Raw genomic sequence first — 21,750 nt, 5'->3', positions numbered from 1 at the left:
CCGCAGTCTAGCATTCGAGGACTTCAGTTGGTGCAGAATGCTGCTGCCAGAATTTTGACACAAAGTAGAAGGTTTGACCACATTACTCCCTTTCTGGCATCCCTTCATTGGCTACCGGTTTCTGCCAGATTGGATTTTAAAGTTTTATTGTTGGTTTATAAAATTGTTCATGGACTGGCGCCTTCCTACTTGGCGGACTTGGTTAAGCCCTACGTACCTGCGAGGCCTTTGCGTTCGCAGGGCGCAGGGCTTCTGTGTGTTCCGAGGATGAACAAAAAGTCTGTGGGGTATAGAGCCTTTTCCTACCGTGGTCCGGCTCTTTGGAATGATCTACCTGCTGTTATTCGGCAGTCTGACACGGTGGAGATTTTTAAATCAAGACTGAAGACCCACTTTTTTAGACTGTCTTATCATTAATTTTTTAATCTGTTTGTGTTTGCTTTGTAATTTCTTTTTATTCTACTGTGTTTTATCTTTTAACTGTGCTTTTCTTGCTTTTAATTTTGAATTTAGATTAATTTGTGTTGTTGTGAATTATGTGAAGCGCCTTGGTGCGACTGTCGTGATTTGGCGCTATATAAATTAATAAATTATAAATTATTATAAATTATACTAACTGAACTACAAAAACACAATAAATCAATACCACTAACGACACTGTTCAACTAACATGAATCACAATAACATTTAAAACCACAAAACCCAGAACTCCCATGGTGCATTGCAGCACAATGTCCATTGTTTACTGGTTAGCTAAAATTGCTAATTTCAACAAAAATATTAGTCCTATCAACTTTCCATTTTTGCAGCATTCATCCTTGACCCAAAATATATAAGCATATGAAACAGCAAATGTCAGCTCTCTGCGGTATCTACGTGATCAAAGCTATACAGAGACACATACATGCAGACAGAGGCCACTTGCTATTATAATAAAGATGCAAGGCATCATCTGCAAAAAACAAAGAAGGAAAGCATTCAATTGCAATAATAGTGGTGTTTTATTGCAAACAAAGGAACAAAATACAATCTACCACACTTTCATTTTTTGATTCATTTCAAACAGCAATCATTCAGAGAAAGTAGAAAATAACTGGTCAAAAACTCTTGAGAACAAATATAAAATGCAGTGAAAACAAGAACATTTTCTATGTGTCATGACATCGAGCTCCTGGATGTTTGTAAGATAAACTAATACTCTGAAAATGACAGCCCTCATACAAAAAACTATTTTTTTTCCCAATAAAAATAAAAAAGCAGCCAGCATATTTACAGGACAATAATATTTTCTATCAGTCTGGCTTGTCTAAATTCCCAGTGAAACTTTACAGTTTATAATTTTCTAGTACTCTGTAACAAACATGTTACTTGTCCTTTAAGGCATGACAACCACCCTTTGTCCATCTGAATGTTTTTGACAAAATATTTAAATATCAAGATGGAAGACATTAACAGCCCAGTTATATCTTCCTTTCCACAGCCTGTGCATTTCAAAGCCAATGTAAGGCACCAGCTATTCAGAACATACTGTACATGAACATACAAAACAAAGGACTTCTGACAGAACGGCTCATCATAACCTCGGCTGTTAGCATTATGTACATGTTAGACGTGAAGCAAGGAGAAATAATGAAGCTAAGGAATAACTTAATTTGTATTAAACAGCTGTTAACAAAAGACTAAATAACTTTACAAAACTAAAACATTCACTTCAGCTCATTTTGCTCGTCAGAGTTGTCTGAGAATAAACAGACTGATGAGTAGATGCACCCCCCCCTTCCTGGCTTTTAGAGCAGAAGCAAAGACAGCAGTTTGTGTAGATTTTCTTTGCCAAGTATAAAACAAGTTGATGGCTATCAGTGATCCATATAAAAATGTGCCCATGCAGAAAATGTGTGACTGAGTTAGAACACTTGCCAAAGTACCAAGAAAAAAAAAAGTTAATTAAAAAGCTGGAGGTTTGAGGTGAGGACTGTGCTTTGAATGTGGTCGGTAGCAGCGGGAGTAGCAGATGTGCATTTGTGTGAGTATGAGTAAAAGACATTAAAGTAGTTTATTCTCAGACATCTAAACCTTCACCCAAAGCTCTGGCGGGGCCGTATGAGAAAATAAGGGTGGAGGAAAAAACCCAAAATCTATAAAACCCCAATAAGAAAGCCCTCAAACTATATACAACCCCCACCATCCAGCTATAATCATAACAGACACCCATGGTTTCTTCCTCAGGCCAAAAACACCCTGATTGACTATATGGGGATCTGTCCAGAAAGGGTGTGTTTTCCCTTTCATGTAAGGCTTGGCAGAGGTCACTTATTCATGCACCATTCCTGAGGGGGGCACTCCCCCAAACCAACATCATCACCAACAAAAACAACAATAAAAAGTCCATGCTAACTGGAAAGTTCAAGGTCAAAGGAAGCAATGAGAGATGAGATCACTGATGAGGTCACCTCTTTTGTTTCAACTTAATGTGACTGTTCGTTTGCGGGGGGGAATCAAAGAAATACCCCTGGGGATCGATTACACAGTCAGCTCTGACTTCGATGGTTCTTAAACCAATTTTTTTTCATTCCGGTATTACATTTCCAGTTTCCATGATCACTGTTGCTGAGGAGCCAAACCTCAACATTTGCTTGTCCTTTAATCAGTAGTGACGTCAGCTGCTCACAATGTTTCCGTCTTGTGCAGTATTCGCTGACGGCTCCTTTTCTGTGCTCTTTCAACCGCATTTTTTTTTTTTTTGGCAAACATTTTGCTTATTTGCAGTTGTGAATAATGACTCAGAAGTTTAGAGTACGAACACTGAAAACTACATGAAGCCACGTTATGTCACATCATGGCAGCCATGATGGTTACATATGGAAATACTGACAAAGCAAACTTCCATCCTACATTTGAAATAAATAATTACCACATCAGAGGGTACTGACAGGAAAAATGGAAAATGACACCGGTGTAGCCTGTTATCATAGTCACTTGAATAGTGCCATGACTTGATTGGCTTGTTTTGATGGTAGCAGCTATCATGTTATTGATTTTCTGTTTTACATCATAAATAAGATTGCATTAACACACTGGAACACATGCATTTAGTTAAACAAATACATATTGTCATCCTATGATTAAGTAAAAGTACCTCTAAAGGGAGTGACATCTGCTGTGGGTTAGCCATTTCATTAATGATTTACACATAATATGCAGTAAGTATTCACAAGCATTGACTTCAATAAAGGTTTAAAAGGGGCAGAGGGATTTTGTGACATGTTTCTGTCAGTAAGCATAACTTTCGTCCCCACATGTAAATGCCTCATACTCTCCCTTTTAATCATGTGAATGAATAACCTTCCCTTTCACTTAATACTATATTGTGTTTATTAATCATGCAATATCATATGGTTTAAATACAGGTTACAGCGATGGTAAATATTTCACCTTTATGAAAACATTAGGCATCACACTAGTTGTGAGACTTTCTGAAGATGCAGCATGTGGGTGCAGAGCTCAGATAGAAAAGATTCAATAACAAGGGATTGAACATGTGACTTTTCAGACATTCTGGCTTACAGCTTCTTCAAATATGATAAAATTATAAAAACAATCCATGTACACGTCCTTAAGGTAAGTGGTTACAATCAAAAGCAGAGCAATATTGTTCAACAAGCTCATTGTAAAACATCCAAAAAATATTTTTCATCTTGAACTAAAATGACATAACCTTGAGTGATATTTATATCTGACACTTGTTAAATTACTCTCAGTCATTTATGGTAAAGTCTCTTCCTCAAACATACCATTCCCTGCGTGAAATCACAGATCCATCCATGTGGGACACATAATCGCTGTCTGTGCCATTGTCATAGCAATCTTCTGGAAGGTATGGGGAACCGTTGTTCACAACTGGACTGTGCACCGGAGGCCCACAGGGGTGCATGTTTTGGGTATTGTAATGATCAGGGTAGTAGTTTCCCTCTGTGAGGCCCATGTGGACATCACCCCTGTTGGCCCAGTCGTCCCTGTCCTTGTGTTCGGTGTTATAGTCAGGGTATATGATGTCTCCGCCCAATTTGGGCTTCAGCTCCTGGCTACCTTTGCTGGTCTTGTCTCCATAGACCTCCTGCAGCTCATGAGGCTGTAGCACATCCAGTTGAGACTCCTTTTGCATGTCGGAGGGTCCCAGGTACTGCTTGGTGTAATAATCTCCCCTGAAGGTTCTTCGTTGGCGCATGAAGCAGACCCCACCCAGAATCAGCAGGAGGAGCAAGAACAAAACTCCGCCAACTGCTCCACCAACTATGGTACCGAGGCTGCTGTCAGGTAAGGAGGCCAAAGTCGGGGAGGTGAATAAAGCTTTCCGCCGGCCTGCAGTAGTGCCAGCGGTGTTGTGGAGGATGGAGGCTGTGGTACTGGGGGCAGCTGTAGTGGGTGGAGGATCTGCAGATAAACCAGAGGGGAACAATGTCATTGGAGTCCAGTCATAAAAATAAAGTTTATACAAAAACAAAGCACTAATAATTAAGGGAACACTTTGTTTTGTGACTACTGACAAAGTATATAACATCTTTTGGCTTCTCCCTTTTTTTTTTCATTTTTTGCTCAGGGTTGTCACAGCAAATCTCGAATGGATCAACCCAGGGACCTTCTCATTGAGAGGAAAGTGCATCAATGCACTTTCCTCCCAGTGAGACAAAGTTGGGAGGAGGTAATGTTTTCACCCCCGTTTGTCTGTTTGTGAACAGCCTGTAACCTACAATTTTTCAGATATCATTATGACATTTGTACAGAGGATTCATATCCTGATAGGCAAGAATTGATTCAATTTTCAAGGTCATAGGTCAATGTCAGGAAAAAGTCTTGGAAAATTGGAAAAAAATCACAATCCTTTAGCAGTGAATGAATTTTCCAAAATTCATAACTCAAAAAAGATCAAATTTGTTTCATATTTGAAAGCGTTATGTAGGATGGTATCCTTGATCAACTGACAAAGTTTTTTATCTGGATCTGATCCAGATTGTAGATTTTGTGGCCATTTAAATGTAACATTGCAACCCCCATTTAATGAATATTTTGCATTATAGCTTAATCAAACATGCCCCAGTCACTCATATTTGAAAGTGAGGTGCAGACTGGCCCTCACTATTGCCTGACAGAGTTTGATCCAGACCTGATCTGGATTGTGGATTTTGTGGACATTTAACTTAAGCCCATTTGGTGTACATTTTACATTATATCTCGCTGTTGGCGGAGGTAATTATGCACTTTTGATTGAGAAATAACAATTATGCACTGTTCAAGCAGAGATGTTCTGATCCTGAAAATGAACAATCATAACCAGAGTATGGCCCAAAAGTTTTGACATATAACATCTGGGTACAACCGAACACTTTAGTAAAGGCACATGTTGGTGGTGTGTTGTGGGTCCAGCCAACGTCACAAATGTTAACTGACGCATACAGTGCATCCAGAAAGTATTCACAGCGCTTCACTTTTTTCACATTTTGTTGTTGCAGCCTTATTCCAAAATGGAGTACATTAATTTTTCCCTGAAAATTCTACTCACAACACCCCATGATGACAACATGATAAAAGATTTTTTTTTAATTTATTAAAAATTAATTAAAATAAAAACCTAAGAAATCACATGTACATGAGTATTCACACCTTTTGCTTAATATTTTGGCAGCAATTACAGCCTTAGGTACACCAACCTTATGCCATCGTGTTCAAGAAGACCAACCTTTGGGCAGTTTTGTCCATTCCTATTTGCAGTACCTCTCAAGCTCCATCAGGTTGGATAGAGAGCATCCATGCACAGCCATTTTCAGACCTCTCCAGTGATATTCAATCGGTTTCAGGCCTTGGCTCTGGCTGGACCACTCAAGGACATTCACAGAGTTGTCCTGAATCCACTCCTGTGATAGCTTGGCGGTGTACTTCGAGTCATTGTCCTGCTGAAAGATGAACAGTCGCCCCAACCTGAAGTCAAGAGCGCTCTGGAGCAGGTTTTCATCCAGGATGTCTCTGTATGTTGCTGCATTCATCTTTCACTCAATCCTGACTAGTCTCCCAGTTCTCGCCAGTGAAAAACATCCCCACAGCATGATGCTGCCACCAACATGCTTCACTGTAGGGATGGTGCCTGGTTTCCTCCAAACATGACGCCTGACATTCACATCAAAGAGTTCAATCTTTGTCTCATCAGAACAGTGAATTTTGTTTCTCATAGTCTGAGAGAGAGAGATGGTTGTCCTTCTGAAGGTTCTCCTCTCTCTACAGAGAATGCTGGAACTCTGACAGAGTGATAATCAGGCTCTTGGTCACCACCCTGATCAAGGCCCTTCTCCCATGATCACTCAGTTTAGACAGGAAGCCAGCTCCAGAAAGAGTGTTCGTGGAACCGAACTTCTTCCATTTATGGATGATGGAGGCTACTGTACTCATTGGGACCTTCAAAGCAGCAGAAATGTTCCTGTTCCCTTCCCAACTGTGGTACCTTACATGTAGACAGGTGTGTGCCTTTCCAAATCATATATAATCAACTGAATTTACCCCAGATGGACCCCAATTAAGCTGTAGAAACATCTCAAGGATGATCAGTGGAAACAGAATGTGCCTGAGCACAATTTGTTTTGGAGTTCACTCTGGTGAACGAGAGGGTCGCGTCCCTACGCCTTTGAGTCGGGGACAGGTCTCTCAATGTTGTCTCGGCCTACGGGCCGAGCGGCAGTGCAGAGTACCCAACCTTCTTGGAGTCCCTGGGAGGGGCACTACATAGCGCTCCAACTGGGGACTCCATTGTTCTCCTGGGGGATTTCAACGCCCATGTGGGCTGCAAAGGTGAGACCTGGAGGGGGGTGATTGGGAAGCACGGCCTCCCCGATCTGAACCCGAGTGGTGTTCAGTTGTTGGACTTCTGTGGTAGTCACACTTTGTCCATCACGAACACCATGTTCGAGCACAAGGGTGTCCATAAGTGCATGTGGCACCAGAACACCCTGAGCCGGAGGTCGATGATCGACTTTGTAGTCGTATCATCTGACCTTCGGCCACGTGTCTCGGTCACTCGAGTGAAGAGAGGGGCTGAGCTGTCGACCGATCACCACCTGGTGGTGAGTTGGATCCGCTGGGAGGGGAGGAAGCCGGTCAGACCTGGCAGGCCCAAACGATTCGTGAGGGTCTGCTGGGAATGACTGGCGGAACCCTCTGTCAGCGAGGTCTTCAACTCCCACCTCCGGGAGAGCTTCTCCCAGATCCCGGGGGAGGTTGGAGACATGGAGTCTGAGTGGACCATGTTCTCCACCTCCATTGTCAATGCGGCCGCTCGTAGCTGTGGTCACAAGGTCTCTGGTGCCTGTCGCGGCGGCAATCCCCGAACCCGGTGGTGGACGCCAGAAGTAAGGGATGCCGACAAGCTGAAGAAGGAGTCCTACTTGTCTTTGTTGGTAGGTGGGACCCCGGAGGCAGCTGACAGGTACCGGCAGGCCAAGCGTGTCGCAGCCCGTGCGGTCACAGAGGCAAAAACTCGGGTCTGAAAGGAGTTCGGGGAGGCCATGGAGGAGGACTATCGGTTGGCCTCGAAGAAATTCTGGCAAACCGTCCGACGCCTCAGGAGGCAGAAGCAGCTCTCCACCAGCACTGTCTGTGGTGCGGGTGGGGAGATGTTGACCCTGACTGGGGATGTTATTGGGCGGTGGAAGGAATACTTCAAGGTTCTCCTCAATCCCATCGTCGGAAGCACAGACTGGGGACTCAGAGGCAGACTCATCCATTACCCAGGCCGAAGTCACCGAGGTGGTTAGAAGGCTCCTCGGTGGCAAGGCTCCTGGGGTGGATGAAATCAGTCCTGAGTACCTTAACTCTCTGGATGTTGTGGGACTGTCTTGGCTGACACGCCTCTGCAACATCGCGGGGCAGTCGGGGACAGTGCCTCTGGATTGGCAGACCAGGGTGGTGGTCCCTTTGTTTAAGAAGGGGACCGGAGGATGTGTTCCAACTACAGGGGGATCACACTCCTCAGCCTCCCCAGTAAGGTCTATTCCAGAGTACTGGAGAGGAGAATTTGACCGATAGTCAAACCTCGGATTCAGGAGGAGCAGTGTGGTTTTCGTCCTGGTCGCGGCACACTGGACCAGCTCTACATGCTCCATCGGGTGCTCGAGGGTTCATGGGAGTTCGCCCAACCAGTCCACACGTGCTTTGTGGATTTGGAGAAGGCATTCGACCGTGTCCCTCGGGGCACCCTGTGGGGGGTGCTCCGGGCTATCTAGTCCCTGTACGACCGCAGCAGGACCTTGGTTCGCATTGCCGGTAGTAAGTCAAACCTGTTTCCAGTGCACGTTGGCCTCCACCAGGGCTGCCCTTTGTCACCGGTTCTATTCAATATCTTTATGGACAGAATTTCTAGGCGCAGCCAGGGTGTAGAGGGGGTCTGGATTGGGAACCACAGAATCTTGTCTCTGCTGTTTGCGGACGATGTGGTTCTGTTGGCTTCGTCAAATCAGGACCTTCAGTGTGCACTGGGGCGGTTTGCAGCGGAGTGTGAAGCGTCCGGGATGAAAATCAGCACCTCCAAATCCAAGGCCATGGTTCTCCGCCGGAAAAAGGTGCTTTGCCCTCTTCAGGTCGGTGGAGTGTCCTTGCCTCAAATGGAGGAGTTTAAGTATCTCGGGGTCTTGTTCACAAGTGAGGGACGGATGGAGCGTGAGATCGATAGACGGATCGGAGCAGCATCTGCAGTGATGCGGTCGCTGTATCGGACCGTCGTGTGAAGAGAGAGCTGAGTAGGGGGGCAAAGCTCTCGATTTACCGATCGATCTATGTTCCGATCCTCACCTATGGTCATGAGATTTGGCTCATGACCGAAAGAACTAGATCGCGAGTACAAGCGGCCGAGATGAGTTTCCTCTGCAGGGTGGCTGGGCGCTCCCTTAGAAATAGGGTGAGGAACTCGGTTACTCGGGAGGAGCTCGGAGTTGAGCCGCTGCTCCTCCAAGTCGAAAGGAGCCAGTTGAGGTGGCTCAGGCATCTTTTCCGGATGCCCCCTGGACGCCTCGCTGGAGAGGTGTTCCGGTCACGTCCCATCAGGAGGAGCCCCTGGGGAAGACCCAGGACACGCTGGAGGGGCTACGTCTCTCGGCTGGCTTGGGAACGCCTTGGGGTTCCCCCGGAGTAGCTGGGTGAGGTGTGTGTGGATCGGGAGGTCTGGGCGGCTTTGTTTGAGCTGCTGCCACCGCGACCCGACTCCGGATAAAGCGGAAGAAAATGGATGGATGGCTGGATGGCTGTAATATAACAAAATGTGGAAAACATGAAGCGTGGTGAATACTTTCTGGATGGATCGTAGTAACATTGCTGTGTGCAGAATTCACACAGACAGGGTTTTGAGATGAACCAATATTTTAGCTGCCCTGATTAAATACATGGGAGAGTTTTGATTTGTGTTTGGTGGTGAGAAAGTTGTACCATGATAAAATATTGACGTGAGGATGGATTCAGTGAGTGAATGGTAAACCAGAGTTACAATGTGTTTGCTATCGTCAAAAGTCCTCAGTTTCCTCAGGAGGTGTTTTTCCATTGTTGTGAGTTTTTGTTCAGAGTCAGCGTGCTGAGAAAAGCTGAGACAACTCTGTTCCAAAGTTCAAGTAAATGTTTCACAGTCATGAGTAAATTCAAATGATTTCACTGACTGTGGCAGTAATGCACTGTAACTATTCTCCAGCACAAATGGGCGATGGAAAAAAGCTGAAGTGATAAATGCCATTGAGTGTGTTCATGAGGGAGGGAGACATGGAGCAATGGATGGACAGAGGGCATGCACTCATTGAGCATCTGAGTGAGTGTGATTAGTTCTCCCCCATTCTTTCTGCACTCTGCTGCTGGGAAGTCATGTGAGAAGATGAAACAGTGTGTGATCGATGTGAGTTTCCTGCATCTGATTTGTCCTCTGGTGACAAGCATTTGTGATGGAAGCCAGAACCAAAGAAGAGCTCAAGGTCAGGATAAGTGTCTCCATTCTGACCTCAATGCTGTGGGGCTAAAAGCAGCCTGATATGGCTTGTCTGTCTCTGCAAAGGAACATCAAAGGCTTGATTCCAAAACAATTTGACTTTTTCTAATATAGGTTAGTTTCTACAAGATGTTTTAAGATATTGTTACAAAACCACAGTCCATGAAAAGCTATACTAATTTCCGCAATTTGTGCAAGCAAATAAGAATCTAATTACCTGTGATTATACAGTACTGTGTGTGTGCCTAAAGGATCAGGGATAAAGTATAAGCATAAAATGGGATTATGGAAAAAGATCAAGGTTAGAGAACTGATATACTGGCAGCCATCTCCTTCGTCAATCACCATAAATACCGCCCCCTGAGGGAGACATTTTAACCTCATGTAGGTTGTGAGCATCTGCAACCATGTTGCTGAACAATGGAGCAGACAAAACCACAAAGCTACAGAGACAACTGAGAACGTGAAACAGCTACACAAAGGAGACATGGAGGGGGCGAGGAAGCAACAGTGCTCAACCTGGTCATCTCCGCAGGGGAGGGAAGCAAGAGGCCGCATGCCCAAGTGTTAATATTTGACAGGAGAAGCCAGATAATTGCTCAACACAAGTCTTTTCCTGGACAAGATGTCAGCTGTGCTTTCATTTGGAGCAGGACTTCAAACTATGCCTGCAAACAGATGGAAACTGACAGCCTTTTTTTTTCGTGTGTTGGTGGTGGGGGGTGGTCTTCTCCCGTCTTCTCATCTCAACAGAGGGAGGGAGGGATTCTGTGTAGTGGAGTAGGAGTCCAAAAGCAGCAGCAGCTTTGTTTGGAAAAGGATTAAAAGGAGCACAGGAGAAATGAAAATACAAGGGAGGCCGAGTTCTCAGACTTCACACCCAACTTTACAATTATGAAGTCAAGTAGCAAACACTGGATAGACTGAAGAAGCAGAGTTGTTCAGTATCCTGTGTATTTTCTGAGTAAGATTTATGTCAGAGAAAACGCACATTCAGTCAAACTTTGGATGACAAAGAGAACCTCTTTCTCTGGCTTTGAGGATTAATCCAGGTTTAAGTGTTTTATTAAACACAGTTTTTTCTGTACACAACCACTTTAAGAGCACAATTTACTGTCATATTAGCAGATATTGTATGGGTTACCCACATATCGCTATGTACTGAAAAATCTATGAACACAATTCATCATGTTGCAGTGAAACATGACTAAAGAAAACAAAGAAAACATGACATGCATGAGCACATATTGTGCTGAGGGCACTCATAACTGCCTGGAGAAAACACTGTCTTATCTGAGAAATCTAATGTTGCCAAAACCACAAAACTGGAAACGATTGGTATTGATACTCTTTATCTGCACTCCGTGCGCTTCTCTTGCCAGGAATGTGTGAAAGTGGATCTGAGCAGAAACATTTATACACAGGTTTAAATCTGTTTAACTGAGAGCAATTTTATTGACAGGATAATCTTACAAACACAAAAGCAAAATAGACATAAACACAGCCCCCACCCCAGTCAAATTATTATTATTATTATTTTTTTTTTTTTACATTTCAGTTCTTGAACACTATTATAATTATTTGGGTAAACATGGATTTATAAAACTAGCTGATGGTTAAATGTGAAAGCAGCATCTAAGTTATCCAAACATACCTTGAACCCAAAGATGTACATCTTGACTGCGGAGACCAATATCATTCATCACTTCACAACGGTATACTCCAGAGTCATTGCGCTCCAATGGTCGAGTGAAAACAAAGCTGTTGTTTTTGATATCAACTCCATCAGGCATTAAGCCATCTAACCTGTGAAAAAAAAAGACATTAAACATGGGAAAACACGCAGTGTAAAGTTGACTACACGACTTGAGGGGTCGCTAATAAGTTGCTGGACATCATAGCTGGCCTATATATGAGCAAGGTGAGTGCTGTGCACAGTATGTCCATGAGGAATGTGTTCTGGCACTTTCTCCATTCAGTAGTTGCATGGACTGTGTGTTGGGTAAGGCAGTGAAGTCCTGCTACTCAGGGTGTAGACAAAAATGTATCTTTTATTCCTTTTACTACACTTACAATAGTGTTCAGAATAACAGTAGTGCTATGTGACTAAAAAGATTAATCCAGGTTTTGAGTACATTTCTTATTGTTACATGGGAAACAAGGTACCAGTTGATTCAGTAGATTCTCACAAATCCAACAAGACCAAGCATTCATGATATGCACACTCTTAAGGCTATGAAATTGGGCTATTAGTAAAAAAAAGTAGAAAAGGGGGTGTTCACAATAATAGCAGCATCTGCTGTTGACGCTACAAACTCAAAACTTATGTTCAAACTGCTTTTTTAGCAATCCTGTGAATCACTAAACTAGTATTTAGTTGTATAACCACAGTTTTTCATGATTTCTTCACATCTGCGAGGCATTAATTTTGTTGGTTTGGAACCAAGATTTTGCTCATTTACTAGTGTGCTTGGGGTCACTGTCTTGTTGAAACACCCACTTCAAGGGCATGTCCTCTTCAGCATAAGGCAACATGACCTCTTCAAGTATTCTGACATATCCAAACTGATCCATGATACCTGGTATGCGATATATAGGCCCAACACCAAGGTAGGAGAAACATGGCCATATCATGATGCTTGCACCACCATGCTTCACTGTCTTCACTGTGAACTGTGTTCAGAGTTTGGGGGTCGTCTCACAAACTGTCTGTGGCCCTTGGACCCAAAAAGAACAATTTTACTCTCATCAGTCCACAAAATATTCCTCCATTTCTCTTTAGGCCAGCTGATGTTTTTGGCAAATTGTAACCTCTTCTGCACGTCTTTTATTTAACAGAGGGACTTTGCGGGGGATTCTTGCAAATAAATTAGCTTCACACAGGCGTCTTCTAACTGTCACAGCACTTACAGGTACTTTTTAATCAAACTACGCTGTTCTTCTGAACAATGTCTTGAACGTCCCATTTTCCTCAGGCTTTCAAAGAGAAAAGCATGTTCAACAGGTGCTGGCTTCATCCTTAAATAGGGGACACCTGATTCACACCTGTTTGTTCCACAAAATTGACGAACTCACTGACTGAATGCCACACTACTATTATTGTGAACACCCCCCTTTCTACTTTTTTTTTTTACTAATAGCCCAATTTCATAGCCTTAAGAGTGTGCATATCATGAATGCTTGGTCTTGTTGGATTTGTGAGAATCTACTGAATCTACTGGTACCTTGATTCCCATGTAACAATAAGAAATATACTCAAAACCTGGATTAATCTTTTTAGTCACATAGCACTACTATTATTCTGAACACTACTGTAACTCTGACTGTAGTCATCTGAAATGTTTTTTTTAATCTTGCTGTTCTTATTGACTTCTATGTATTTATTTCAAATTTATTTTTTGGTTTGTATGATATATACCTGGGCACGCAACATTGAATGTTGTGAAAAATGAATATTTTACCATAGTTCCTTTATTAGTCTCAAAGGATCCATAAGTTGCTGCTCCAAAGATATAAGTGGTGACCTGGCCTTATCAAATTTTCAATTTTATTACAAGGCATCTCATAGCCCGGGCGTTTATTTTTTCAAACTGTGATCAGGACCGGCACCAAAACAAGGCTGGCCTTTATTCAAGGCCGGAGACTATTAACACCATATTACAGTGCAGGCAGCAAGCAGCATTTTGTTAAGTTTCACACATATCCCTGGGTGTGGCGAACTGTTTCAGGTCAGAGCCCTCTGCATTGCTATGAACCCTCTCCGTAACCTGATGTGCAAAGGAGACCACAAGGGCTATGATTGGTCACTTTTCCGGTTTCACTCCTCCCTCTCCTATCATGTTTGAAAAGTTTTTGCAGTACATACACCGATTACATTTCAATCATGGATCAAACAGACGAACGTTTGGCAGAAAAGTCCGTAAATATGACCAACTCTACAACACTGAGTCGAAAAACTACAAAGACACTCAAATGATCCGCAATTCATGGTGGGAAATTTCATGCACCGGTAACATTGATTTGGAGGGTGAAGATTGTGTAAAGAAGTGGAGCTCTTTGAGGGACAAATTGGTCCACAAAAAGCCCCTGTTCCTGCAGTAAATTGCATTATGACACCCAACAATGCAACAGAGAACTTTGAAAGGGTCACGCCCAAAGCAACATCATTGTGTGGCCACAGAGTTATGGAGTTGCAGAAGCATAAATCAGGCTTTAGGATGTTAAGGTACCACTCAGCAGCAGACTTAGAAAAAAGAATGACTCAACCAAATGTAATCTTTTTTAATGCACACAATGGCCAGCGCTTATTTAAGGCAGGCATTTTTTTTTTCAGATGAAGTTTTGACCCCGCCATTAAATGAGGCAGGCTCCTATTCAAGGTTAGGAGTTTAATCAAGGAAATGCAGTATGTGGAAAAACCCAGTTGTGTTAAATACTGTAAAGGTTTGGTATCAATTTAGGAAACATTTTAAATGTGTAGCAGCTTCCCCCTCAGGTCCATTACACAACAACCACCTGTTTCCTCAATCTCATCTGGATACTGCTTTTGCTACTTGGCATAACAAAGGTATATAAAACTTTTTTGATTTGTACTCTGAAGGTTTTTTTTTTTGATATATATAGTTTTAATAACTTATCATCATGATATGGTTTGCCTGTAAATCTTTTCAGGCATTTCCAAATTCAAAATTTTATCTCTAGGTTTTTTCCTCCCTACCTCCTCAGCAGTTAAGTGATGATTTTCTCTCTCTCTCTCTCTGTCCTTTTTTCCATAAAAATTGTATTTTTAAACAACCACAATGTCTATTCAAAACAACATTAGATTCTCTAATTTTTCATTTTTACAGAACAGGACATACAAAACCATGAGCAGCATCTCTGTGCAAAATGGACAAATGAATAAAAAGAAAGACAGAATAAATACACAAATAAATAAAATTAAAAAGTACAAAATTACAAATGTAATTCACTGAATACAGGAATCATAAAAATGGGAGTTAAACTGATGAGTTTGTAATGACCTGAAGTATTCAATGAAGTGATTCCATTTCTGAAACACTTAGTAGAACAACCTTTTATAGTTAAAGAAATATTTTCTACACATAGAAATGACATACGATCCTTAAGCCATAAAGAAACAGGTGGAGGACTGGGTGACTTCCAGAGTAGTAAGATATGACATCTCGCCAAAAGGGAACTAAGTATTTCACATTCTAAGGAGGGTATCTTGAGGGAACAGATGGAACCCCAAAATATAGCAATGAGAGTGTCCAATTATATCTGAGTATGTAAAACCTTAGATAAAATAAAAAACAAAATCACTCGAAAATTATAAGGTCTGGGACAAAAGCTCAATACCAAGCCGTTTTAATTTTGGTTACCAAATCGGTGTGAAGAGCCATGAGATCACTGTATATACTAGATATAAGTGATTTCTGTTTAAATCCAAGGGTCAAAGGGACATCCTAGGGTTGTTCTGCAGGGAGGGAAGGAAAACACGGAAAAAGACAAAGAGGCACTATATCTAATTTGAAAATAAAGAAATAAGTTGGATGCGGGTAAATTAAAATTTGAAGACATATCAGAAAAACTAATTAAGACACCATCTTTGTAAAGGTCTCTGATTATTCTGACACCTCAATTATGCCACAGAAGAGGCATTAATAAGAGAAGGGGGAAATAAATGATTTTTCAATAACAGCATCCTAGTAGAAGGACACCAAGTTAAAATGAGACCTAAACTGAGACCCGATCCTACGTGCAGATAGCACTATCTTGCCCATTAAGCCTTCTGGTGTTATAGCAAACCTCAAAAAATAAATTAACGAGGCAGGTGAGGAGGAGGAGTAGAGAGATTGAATCTCAAGACAACACCATATAACTCAGGTGAGTGGAGCCAATAGATCAATTTGTGAATATGTAAAGACCAGTAATATAAATTAAAGTTGGGCAGGGTAAGACCACCATTAGATGCAAACTAATGACTTTAAAAAATGCTTTGGTAAAAACAAAGGGATGTACTGACACAAAAGGAGATTAGGGACAAGATGTTCATGTCAACTATATTAATTAAGGGGAGAAAGTTCCACCTATAAAAATCTGTTTTGATCTGGGTAACCAGTGGAACAAAACTAGAGTAAGGGGAGGTGATGGTCTAGTGGTTAAGGTGTTGGGCTTGAGTCCAGAAGATCATGGGTTCAAAACCCGCTCCTGACTGGAAAATCACTAAGGGCCCTTGGGCAACGCCTTTAATCCCCTATTGCTCCCAGTGTGTAGTGAGCGCCTTGTATGGCACATCGGGGTGAATGTGAGGCATAATTGTAAAGCGCTTTACAAGCACTTTTAAAGCGCGTCTGATGCAGATGGAAAAGCGATATATAAATGCAGTCCATTTAGTAAAAGAATGGTAAAATACAGGCAACACTAATTAACTATTTAAACACTGATGGGTGAGTTTGAATGGAATATCAGACTGGTTGATTGACAGGGCTAAAGAGGGTAACAGTCACACTTTAATAGATTGATTTTATAGCCTGAAAATGAACCAAACCTTTGCAACAAAGGCGAAATTGGAGGAATACTAATTAGCGGATCAGATAAATATAAAAGATGGCCATCTGCATATAAGGATATTTTAAGTTCAATACCAGAATGAAGGATGCCGTTAAATAAAGGGAGGGATCTTAATGCAACTGAAAGAGGTTCTATGGCCAAAGCAAAAAGAAGAAGGGAAAGAGGACAGCCCTGTCTACTACCAAGGAATAATGTAAAATAACTGTACTGGGTATTATTTGAGAGGACACTGGCCTGGGGGGAGGTCTAAAAAAGCCTAATCCAAGACAGAAACCCCCCAAAACCCTGCGCGCGTCCAGCCTGACACGGTTGTCCTGTGGGCGGCACGCCACAGGACAGACACCACGTCATGTGGAACAGAGCTCACGTTAAATAAAGGATTCAAGGATTCAAACTTTCTCCAGCTTGAGAAAGAATATCATGTCTCTAACTTTCGATTTACAAAAGCTCTGATTAACTTTACTACTGCGCTACCATCGCTGTCTTATAATACGAGCGTAAAATGCCTAAAATCAGTAATGAGATAAATGTATTTAAAAAAAGAAAAATTAGACGATGTAGACAGAGAGGAAGTTTTCATTGTCTTTAATTACGCCGAAAAAAGCGTCATAATAACTGTCAAAACGGCGTTTGTTACGGCGTGTTTTTGGTGATACGTAACTGAAAGTGCCTTATTTGTGGCATTGTTCTGTCTGAGTTATTTTCATTAGTTACTTCATCCAAACCATCAACATGTTTATTAGACCCCATTCCTACCAGGCTGCTCAAGGAAGCCCTACCATTATTTAATGCTTCGATCTTAAATATGATCAATCTATCTTTGTTAGTTGGCTATGTACCACAGGCTTTTAAGGTGGCAGTAATTAAACCATTACTTAAAAAGCCACCACTTGACCCAGCTATCTTAGCTAATTATAGGCCAATCTCCAACCTTCCTTTTCTCTCAAAAATTCTTGAAAGGGTAGTTGTAAAACAGCTAACTGTTCATCTGCAGAGGAATGGCCTATTTGAAGAGTTTCAGTCAGGTTTTAGAATTCATCATAGTACAGAAACAGCATTAGTGAAGGTTACAAATGATCTTCTTATGGCCTCGGACAGTGACCATAAAATTTTATTACAGAGATTAGAGCATGCCATAGGTATTAAAGGCACTGCGCTGCGGTCGTTTGAATCATATTTGTCTAATAGATTACAATTTGTTCATGTAAATGGGGAATCTTCTTCACAGACTAAAGTTAATTATGGAGTTCCACAAGGTTCTGTGCTAGGACCAATTTTATTCACTTTATACATGCTTCCCTTAGGCAGTATTATTAGACGGTATTGCTTAAATTTTCATTGTTACGCAGATGATACCCAGCTTTATCTATCCATGAAGCCAGAGGACACACACCAATTAGCTAAACTGCAGGATTGTCTTACAGACATAAAGACATGGATGACCTCTAATTTCCTGCTTTTAAACTCAGATAAAACTGAAGTTATTGTACTTGGCCCCACAAATCTTAGAAACATGGTGTCTAACCAGATCCTTACTCTGGATGGCATTACCCTGACCTCTAGTAATACTGTGAGAAATCTTGGAGTCATTTTTGATCAGGATATGTCATTCAATGCGCATATTAAACAAATATGTAGGACTGCTTTTTTGCATTTACGCAATATCTCTAAAATTAGAAAGGTCTTGTCTCAGAGTGATGCTGAAAAACTAATTCATGCATTTATTTCCTCTAGGCTGGACTATTGTAATTCATTATTATCAGGTTGTCCTAAAGGTTCCCTAAAAAGCCTTCAGTTAATTCAAAATGCTGCAGCTAGAGTACTAGCGGGGACTAGAAGGAGAGAGCATATCTCACCCATATTGGCCTCTCTTCATTGGCTTCCTGTTAATTCTAGAATAGAATTTAAAATTCTTCTTCTTACTTATAAGGTTTTGAATAATCAGGTCCCATCTTATCTTAGGGACCTCGTAGTACCATATCACCCCAATAGAGCGCTTCGCTCTCAGACTGCAGGCTTACTTGTAGTTCCTAGGGTTTGTAAGAGTAGAATGGGAGGCAGAGCCATCAGCTTTCAGGCTCCTCTCCTGTGGAACCAGCTCCCAATTCAGATCAGGGAGACAGACACCCTCTCTACTTTTAAGATTAGGCTTAAAACTTTCCTTTTTGCTAAAGCTTATAGTTAGGGCTGGATCAGGTGACCCTGAACCATCCCTTAGTTATGCTGCTATAGACGTAGACTGCTGGGGGGTTCCCATGATGCACTGTTTCTTTCTCTTTTTGCTCTATATGCACCACGCTGCATTTAATCATTAGTGATCGATCTCTGCTCCCCTCCACAGCATGTCTTTTTCCTGGTTCTCTCCCTCAGCTCCAACCAGTCCCAGCAGAAGACTGCCCCTCCCTGAGCCTGGTTCTGCTGGAGGTTTCTTCCTGTTAAAAGGGAGTTTTTCCTTCCCACTGTAGCCAAGTGCTTGCTCACAGGGGGTCGTTTTGACCGTTGGGGTTTTACATAATTATTGTATGGCCTTACCTTACAATATAAAGCGCCTTGGGGCAACTGTTTGTTGTGATTTGGCGTTATATAAAAAAAAAATTGATTGATTGATTGATTGTTGGCTTGTAGTCCTGCGGCGCGCTGCTCACAGGACACACGTGTGTCGCCTGCTGTGTATTCACATGATCTGATGGTCCTTTTCATCTGGGACTGCCTGTCAATTTGCACGCCGTGCGCTTGCAACAGTGACATATGTTTTATGTATTTCCACGTGAGGACAGCAAGCAGACACACACGTCACAGTGGACAGTTGTAAGGCCATATCCATCAAAACACAGTATGTGTTCCCCAGCCGTGACGTCCGGAACCAGAGATCACAACAGCTGCTGCTGTCGGCATCCACGCCCACTGTCAGTTCAGTGCACACACCACTATGTTTCTGTTATGTGATCATTTTTTTCAGTTATGTGTTATGTAATTGTGTATGTAAGTTACAGTAGTACTTATTAATATAGCTGCCCTGGCTGTGGTCTAAAAGCTGCAGTCTCACACACCTCTATGGTGCCATAAACGATATTACGGTATTAGCTGGAAGTAGATTTTCTCATTTTTAAAAGAAATAGTCATGGAATTATTTCTCTGTGATCAGTCAAACCGAAAAACAAAAATTCCTTGGGAGGAGGAGCCGGGACTATAATTTCGTGAGGGCTGGTGGGAGAAAGTTGTGAAAATGATGTATTTTAACTTGTACTTGGCTTGCTCTTATTCATCTGAAGGTAATACACAGAGTCTACTTCTTGAAATCAAGATTACCCAAGGTTCTTCCAGAGACAGAAGACAAATGTGACAGATGCTCTAACAGTCAGTGCAATTTGAGCCATATACTGTTCTCTTGTCCAAAACTACACACATTTTGGTCTAGCTACTTCACCATCTTATCTGGTATACTGGGCATTCCTTTACATCCTTGTCCACTGATAGCAATCTTTAGTGCTCCAAATGAGACGATGAATCTAAATTCTGTGCATTTGGAGATTATCCGATTTACCTCATTACTAGCCAGACTTCGTTTGCTTCTACTATGGAAATCTCTGCATCCACCAACTGTTTCACTCTGGCTTAGAGACATGATATTCTTTCTCAAGCTGGAGAAAATTAAATGTACAGTGAGAGGATCCAACAAGTTTTATCACATATGGGAAACATTTTTGACCTACCTTGCCACCTTACAAACTTTGCCAGACTGAGAGTAACTTGAACATTTACACTGACTGATTGACCTCTATGAGACAGTGCTATGTATATGTACACTCAACCTTATGAGCCAGAATGGGTGGGGTTTTTTTTCCGTTTCTCCTTTCTATTATTTATTGTAAAAAAAAAAGAAAAAACTTTTTCTCTTCTTTTTACTGAAATGTTTGTAGTTATTCAGTTATTTAGTTTGTTTTTAACTATGCACATTGTTGAGTGTTTGCTGTTTTTCTTTTAAAAATAAAAGAAAAAGGAGTCTAATTGTAAACTGTAATTACATCTGAAGTTGTTAATAAAAATATTGGGGAAAAAACAGTGAATGTTGTGGGTGACTGTGGATGGGGTAAGGTGCAAACACACACACACACACACACACACACACACACACACACACACACACACACACACACACACACACACACACACACACACACACACACACACACACACACACACACGCGCGCACACATTTATATATATATATTCAGAATGTATTCTGCTGAAAAGTATCTGTTCAATACAGCTGGAAGGTTTTATAAAGTACTTTGTGTTTCTATTATTTGAAGTGACAATGGCACAACTGCTCATCTGGCTGTGGCCCAAAAGACACTTTACTTCTCAAATCAGTTTTGATTAAATAGTTGTTCAAAGAAAGATAATTCATGAGGACACTGACCTGATCCACGTGAAGTGATGTGGAGGTGGATTGGCTTTGGCACCACAGCTGAACTTCACATTATTTTGTCCCACATACCAGTTCTTATCATCTTCGACAATAGATACCACTGGTGCAACTGTAAAATAAAATATAACTCCCTACTAAGAATAAACTTCAGTTTTTAACTGATTTTCAGTAGGCAAGTTTCCATTACAAATTGCCCTTCAAATTGCGCAATTTGAAATAGTGAAATAGTGAACTGAAAATACACTTAATGGAAATAAGTATTTCAGAAGATTCAAATGTCACAATAAAATTTTACAATTGCATGAGGTTGTCTTTTGGACGATTTGAAAAAGCCACAACAACTGCAATGGAAACACTTTTCACATGACACAGAAAAAGTCATGTGACATTCTAAAATACATGGCACAGTACAAGTGGACAGAGGAAAAGGCAGAGAGCTTGTTAAACATGATAAGAGATGATGTTACAGTAAACTGGATTAAAAAAAAAAAATCAATGAAATGCCAATAATTAGCAGGACTTGCACATCTGTTGCCATATTTGTTTGGAATGACAGTTATTGTGAGAGGACAAAACCCAGTAGTCACATTACATCGCTCAATGAAAATGCAGAAATCTTGTAATTGTGTTGAGTTGATATTCCAAAAATATCGCTTACAACTTGTGCAAATCTGCAATGGAAAACCTGCCTTGTGATACTTTACTGAATTCATGAGTGTCATGGAGCCTAAGTTGTCTTTTC

General features: G+C 41.5%; 1 protein-coding gene across 2 annotated transcripts in view; it reads right to left on the bottom strand.

The window, feature by feature from the left end:
* Positions 1–982: 982 nt before the first annotated feature.
* Positions 983–21,750, bottom strand: part of nectin3a (nectin cell adhesion molecule 3a) — a 143,603-nt gene continuing 122,835 nt past the window's right edge. For both annotated transcript variants that reach the window (XM_034168354.1, XM_034168355.1), the window contains exons 4-6: positions 21,000–21,117; positions 11,658–11,809; positions 983–4,431 (exon numbers count right to left, since the gene is read on the bottom strand). In XM_034168354.1, the coding sequence (XP_034024245.1) occupies positions 3,782–4,431; positions 11,658–11,809; positions 21,000–21,117 (920 nt within the window). In that variant the 3' untranslated portion in view covers positions 983–3,781. The remainder of the gene's footprint in view (positions 4,432–11,657; positions 11,810–20,999; positions 21,118–21,750) is intronic.

Source organism: Thalassophryne amazonica, chromosome 4 (assembly GCF_902500255.1).
Source record: "Thalassophryne amazonica chromosome 4, fThaAma1.1, whole genome shotgun sequence".
In the NCBI taxonomy this organism is placed as follows: domain Eukaryota; kingdom Metazoa; phylum Chordata; class Actinopteri; order Batrachoidiformes; family Batrachoididae; genus Thalassophryne; species Thalassophryne amazonica.
Note: the sequence above shows the minus strand (reverse complement) of the source record. Positions and strands in the feature narration are given on the sequence as shown.